This window comes from Alligator mississippiensis, chromosome 7, assembly GCF_030867095.1.
Source record: "Alligator mississippiensis isolate rAllMis1 chromosome 7, rAllMis1, whole genome shotgun sequence".
NCBI lineage: Eukaryota > Metazoa > Chordata > Crocodylia > Alligatoridae > Alligator > Alligator mississippiensis.
The window spans coordinates 17,129,238-17,135,899 of record NC_081830.1 but is presented as its reverse complement, the minus strand read 5'-3'; the positions used below and the strand labels follow the sequence as shown (position 1 = coordinate 17,135,899).

Here is a 6,662-nt window from a genome sequence, read left to right as displayed (position 1 = left end):
TGGGCATCCTTAATGTATATTGACAAAGGAAACACTAATGATGAAAACAGTAGACTTCAGTTTTAAAGGACAGTTTCCATGGGATTGAATAAGTTTTGGTCCACTTACATAAGGATCTAATGGCCATGAGTGGTCACAATCACCAGCTGGAAATTTGTAATAGTCGGACTAGAAATAAGGTGTTCTTTCTCTGGAAATAATAGTTTCTAGTCTTTCTGTTAACACTGAAAGTTAGGTCCTATTTCACTATGCAGCAGTAACCCAGCTTCATAAGTGCCTTTTTGGTACTAGCGCAGAGTTTGTAATTCTATTTCAGCCTCTGGCAAAATAGAATTGCCTATGCACGTTCATGCACGAAACAATGAGGGGCTAGAAGCTGGATTTCCTACTTCTTGAGTGAGTACCCTAGGCACCAGGCTATTGGGCAAAACGACATGGGGGCTGTCCTCCTTAACGCTTCCTTCTAACACATGCTAGTGATCGGTTCCTTCCCACATTCAATTTTGGGCAAATAAAAGAGCAAGTGAATGTGCCTGCATAGCTGCTTGGTCAGAGTTCAGACTGCTGAGCATGCTCAGTCCCCACATGGAGATTTCTGTATCTACATTGCACCGCAAATAGAATTGCAAGCTTTGTGGCACTTACTTAGCTAGGCCGCTGCCATTTAGGTGTGTAAACTGAATAATCTAGCCTTAAAAGTCCCTTTTTATGTTAACACTATACGTGCCATCCATATTTCGCCCCCACATACTCTTTCTCTCACAGCCACACCAAGGGATAAAAGGAAACTTTGTTAAAATGGAATTAAGTTTGAAAGTGCCTAAATAAGTTAAGTGTGGGAATAGAAGATCATGCAGTAATCTATCTAGTGAATTTAGTAAATAAATCTAATGTCTATATTTAGTCCGTGACTTTTTGTAGCCAGCTGAATCATGGACTAAATATAGACATTGAATTCATGACACATTATGACCTGCCTGACATCCGCCTCCTCAGGTAAACCCTCCACTTATTACCAGCTATTCTCATTTACTTCCCTGCCTCATCTCACATCCTTTGACTACAGACGCTTTCATTCCCCATCCCCCCGATCTGTCTCTCACCTACTGCCCTCCTCAATTTACATTTTAACTGATTGACTTTTTTGCATTTGTACTGGCCTCTGGCTGCTTTACCACGCCAGCCAGGAAGAGCACAGACCATCTGCAGATGATTCTTCAGTCTGACAAAGGGTGTTTGTGCCCAAAAGCTTGCAAAGAAGAATTTTTCCAAGTATTTGAGTTGGTTTAATAAAAGATAACAGATTTACCCAAAGAACCTTGTCTGCCTAAATGGTAATGAGAAATTAAGAACTAAAATGAAACTAGTACATAGTAAGTTTAAAGCAAACACAAGGAAGTTCTTTTTTTCATAAAGCGTGTAACTAAGGTGTAGAGCTCATTGCCACTAGGTGTTGTGGAAGCTGACAGTTTAATCAGAGTCAAACAAGGAATTGGAAAAATGCTTGGTGGAAAGGTGGGTTGGTAGCTATTGAGTATTCAGAGTTAGAGGTATGGCCTCTGAATCGAAACTTCCTAGACCTTAAATGCTGGAGGCTGCAAGTGAGAGAAACAATGGGAAAAACCCTGGTCACACCCTGTTCACTCTCCCTTTCAGCATGTACCCCCTGCCGCTGTGTGACATGGGATACTGAGTAAGATGGACTTTCGGTCTGACCCAGTAAGTGGCAGTTCTTATGTTCTGATATAGAAACAAGTTTAGAGAGAATTTGCTGGGTGTGTGTGTGTGTGTGTCTAATATATATATATTTAGAAGGACCACATTAATTGAACCATTTGTCTCATGAATTAAAAAAAAAACTTTCATGAAATTTTTCATGAGTGGCTGGTTAGTTTTGAAATGACCAAAATAAGTAATTTTCAGATTTAAAATAAATTAATTAGAAACATGATTTTAAAGAAAGGGGCTTAAGTAACTAAATGTGGAGCTGGCTTAGACCTTTTGAAGGCCAAATGCAAAAATGATGACCAAAGCTAAGGCAAAAAAAATCCTGTAGGTGTCCTGAACCTATGCAGATGCATGAACATCTGAAAGAGGTTATTAGAAATAAGCAGAGAGCCTGCAAGGAAAGAATAAAAGGGTGTGATCATCCAGAAAATCTATATATTAAAGTTAAAAAATTGTAGGGATAAAGTGAAAATAGTGAGTTAGAGTATCCAGTGCAACCTTAAAACAAATTGTGCAAGGTTGTTCAAACATGTAAATGAAAGGCATAATCAAGAAAGAATAAATAGGGATGGTACAGAGCAAGATTCTGGTAGGGATTAAAGAAAATCTAGTTATGGAACAAAAACTAAAGAAATACTTTGCCTCAGATTTTGTTAAGGCAGACGATGGCGAACAAAGGCAGGATGGAAATAAGGATACAGAAATGGCAAAAACCTCCTTGAAGGAGAAGTAAAATGTGTTTATGTAGGAGATAGGGTTGGGTATTTGATTGATTAAATGATGTTTGGTCAATTGACCAGTCAACTATTGGTCAAAAATTGTAGAAAATTGCAAATGTAGTCAAATAATACACAGACAAAGCACAAATTTGCCATTAAGAAATGTGTCAAAAAACAAAAAAATATTTATGTCAAGAAAACCTCAAAAAAAAATTACTCCCCGTAAAATAGCCTATAATCTTTGAGCAGTCAAAAAGTGTGTTGTCCATTGACCAGTCAATTGACAATATTTGACCTGTAAAATGACTGATTTGCCAACCCTAATAGGAGAAAATGTATATGAACAACTTTGAATTTTGGCAGTATTGGTACATGAAGCAATAGATGCCATGATTCTTAATCAAAAGTTCAAGTCTGAGGTGGTATCATAGAATTAAAGACCAGCATCTCTAGTAGCCACATTTAAGAAGGAAAGCAACCACAGTCCTGCTAGTATGACCTCATTGATATATAAATCACTAGAACAAATTTTGAACAAAATAATTGAAGACCCGGAGGAAAATTTAAAAAGGCAAAATAAATAAATCACAAACTGTACTACTGTGGACTACAATCTGGGCCTTGATGTTAGAGGAAAGCAACAAGAGCAGTGACAATTCAGAATAAAAAGAGGAGCAGCAATGTGGTTTGGGGGTGGGGCACAATGATAACACATGACAGATAGAGCAAAAAGACAATGCAGATAGCTAGCTCTTCTACACAAACGTCAAAGTGCTTCACGAGAGAGGCAAATAACATTATCCTTGTTTAAAAGAGGGGGAAACTGAGGTACAAAGAGATTAAATGACTTGACCGAGGTCACAAAACCATCTCATAGCAGAGCTGGGATTGAAGCCAGGTCTCCTGTTCCCCAGGCACCAGCCAAAAGGGAAGCCCACGCTAGCTGTGCGAACACTCTGGCAGCCCAAATCTGAGGTCAGTTCTTGGTGCTCAGAGCAGAGAACGTGGGATTTCTGTCATCAGTTTACCATTTTTTCCTGTTCCCCTTCTGTATAGATAGGGTTACCACATCTCCAGGTCCAAAAAAGAGGACACCTTCACGCGGGGCAGGGGCGGGGGTGGAATATGATGGGGGTGGCTGTGACATGCCAGTGCCCTGCTCCTGCCCATTGCATTGCCCCTCACTGCCAAGCCACAGCCCCCGCCCAGCCCTGCTGCTACCCCTCACTCCTGACCCACTGACCCCAGCCCTGCCAGTGCCCTTCACTCCCAAACCACAGTCCCCTGCCCTTTCTGCCATGATGGTGTCCCTCACTTCTGACCCACAGCCTCCCCCTTGCGCCCCCCCCCCCCCCGCCTGGTGGCTCCCACTCCCAACCCCCTGGCACTGCCCTGATACAAAATCCCTGATACAAAAATCCCAAAGTCACTCTGTAAAATACCCTGAAATCCATGTTCCCCCACAATTAAAACAAAAGACCACTAGAGACAGACAGCGATCAGAAGGGCAATGTTTTACTGATATATCTACAGTGTTAAAGCAATTTGGAAGCCAACCAGTGTCTCTGTCATCATAATAAACTGAACTTTCAGTACCTATATGTTTTGTTGCCCCCCCACAGGGGTTATAGCCCCCGCAACAAGGGCCAAATGGCTTCTGAAAGGGCTACCGCCCCTGCTTGCACCCCCAGCACCCTGATGGCTGCCCTCCTGCCAGCCTCTAGCACTTAAAAACAAATAAATAATTTTAAAAAGTCGCTACTCACCAGCAGTAGCAGGGGCTGCGGGGGCTCTGGGTCTTAATGGCAGACCCCCTCCCCTCCCCCCACATGCAGCACGGGGCAGCAGGGCCTGGGCTGGGGCTGCTACAACTGTCACCCTGCCCCACGCTGTGCGGGGAGGGGGCATTGACCCCAACAGTAGTTGCTACTGCAGTGACTGCGGGGAGGGGACGGGGTTGGATTTTTTTTTAATTGCTGGGATTCTGGGGCCAGGTGGGGCAGCAACCACTTCTTTCCACTTCAGGTTTTTTGACCCCTTGACATCCAGGAGTCTAATTTTGCCCCGGCATGTGGCTTTGAAGCGTTGCAAGGCACACATGCGCGCTCATCTGAACTCACCCACTGTGGGCACAATCCACAAAAGCAAAAATTAAATCAAGTCTTATCATGATACAGCAGTCACTTAGCTGGGACAAAGTGCATCTAGAGTTCTGGTTTGTTCTCCTAGGACACAAGGTTTTTAAAATCCTGCTAGATGAAGCCTTCACTGGGACAATATAGTTGGGGCTTGTCCTGCTTTGAGGAGGGGGTTGGACTGGATGACCCCCTGAGGATCCTTCCAACCCCAATTTTCTATGCTTTGTATGATTTTTATGGCAGCACAAGCATATTGCATTAAGTCACAGAATAATACTATAAAGAGCAATGCGATCAGATGCCGGGACCCAGTGCCTGTGATCCACCAAACCCTTCCCCACCCCTGATCCTTTACAACAGTCATACCCCCCAGCCATTTATAACCCAATCTGTATCTGTGCTTTTGATTATTCTCCCCTAGATGCAGCAACTTGCATTTATTTCCTTGAACTTCATCCTGTTCTTTCAAGCCCAGCTCCCCAACCTATGCAGATTCATCTGAATTATGTTTCTATCCTCTAAAGTGTTTGCACTTCATTCCAGTTTCACATCATCTGGCTACTTGCCTGTATATTCTGTCATTCAAATAATTGATTACACCAATCAGTAAACAAAAGTCTTCCATTCATCATCTTGCAATTGATGGCATTTATTTTAGGTGGCACAGATGGTAAAATTGATGCATGAAGCATTGCTTTCCTGTTTCAACAATGTTAACACAAAATGACCCAAAATCAAGTGTCATTGTATGTACAAAGCTACAGAATTAACCCACCACCTTCATTTTTTGTAAATAGGTTGCACACGATAGTATGAAAACAAGAATTTCATGACTTAATTATGAAAGAAACATAAGTAAACCAAAGTCATGAAAGAAAGATGGACATATTGTTCTTGGACTGGATCAGCCTGTGGAGCAGCTTCCTCAGGGCAGCTTGGATCTCCTTGTTCCTCATGCTGTAGATGACCGGATTCATCAATGGAGGCACCACAGAATACAAAACAGCTGCCAGGAGATCCAGAGGGGACGGGGAGTCAGAGACGGGCTTCAAGTAGGCAATGCCACCAGTGGAAAGAAACAGGGAGACCACAATCAGATGAGGAATGCAGGTGGAGAAGGCTTTCTGCCGGCCCTGCTCAGAGGGGATTCTCCACACTGCGGTGAAGATGTGAACATACGACACAACGATGAAAGCAAAACAGCCTAAACCCAGAAACACACCAAAAGCATGAACTGCCAGCTCCCTGCGGTATGTGTCAGAGCAGGAGAGCTTGAGCAGCTGGGGTATTTCACAGAAGAACTGGTTGACGATATTTGAGTGACAGAAGGGTAGATGAAAGGTGTTCCCAGTGTGCAGTGCAGAATAAATGACACCAGCGACCCAAGCACTGGCAGCCATCTGGATGCACACTCTTCTGTTCATTATTATCCCATAATGCAGTGGCTTGCAGATGGCAATGTATCGGTCATATGCCATGATAGTTAGGAGTACGAAACCAGGTGTACAAAAAAGGAACAAGTAAAAGACCTGGGACACACATCCCGCATAGGAAATTGCCCTGGTGTTTAAGAGAGAATTGGCCATGGATTTAGGGACAATGACGGAGATGGATCCAAGGTCAAGGATGGACAGATTTGCCAAAAAGTAGTACATGGGGCTGTGGAGGTGTTGGTCCGTAGTTACAGCAGTGATAACAAGGAGGTTCCCCACCAGAGCTGCCAGGTACACTGCGAGAAAGATGACAAAGTGTAAGATCTGCAGCTGCCGAGTGTCAGAGAAGCCCAGGAGGAGGAACTCAGTTACAGTGGTCCAGTTGGGCATCTTCCTTCCCAGGGCACCATGCAAGTCCTGGGTATAATAGAACAAGGGCAGTGGTAAGGAGGAGAGTAACAAACTCAGTGGCTGTGATATTCCCATCAATAACATCCCCAGATTTCATGCTAAGAACGTAAATATTCCATTTTTTCCCTCATGGAAAATTTGATTTTAGTAAATTATTTTCTCTGGCAAGACCCTACATAAAATAAAATATTTTGATCTTCCATTTAGAAAGTGAAGAAAATGTTAGCCCAGCC

The 6,662-nt window shown here is 43.1% G+C and overlaps 1 protein-coding gene across 1 annotated transcript; it reads right to left on the bottom strand.

The window, feature by feature from the left end:
• Nucleotides 1-5,481: 5,481 nt before the first annotated feature.
• Nucleotides 5,482-6,408, bottom strand: LOC132251700 (olfactory receptor 14C36-like; the record flags this gene model as incomplete). Its single annotated transcript, XM_059731644.1, has 1 exon — nt 5,482-6,408. A coding segment is annotated over exon 1 (927 nt), but the record flags the coding sequence as incomplete, so codon positions are not given.
• Between the last annotated feature and the right edge of the window lie 254 nt (nt 6,409-6,662).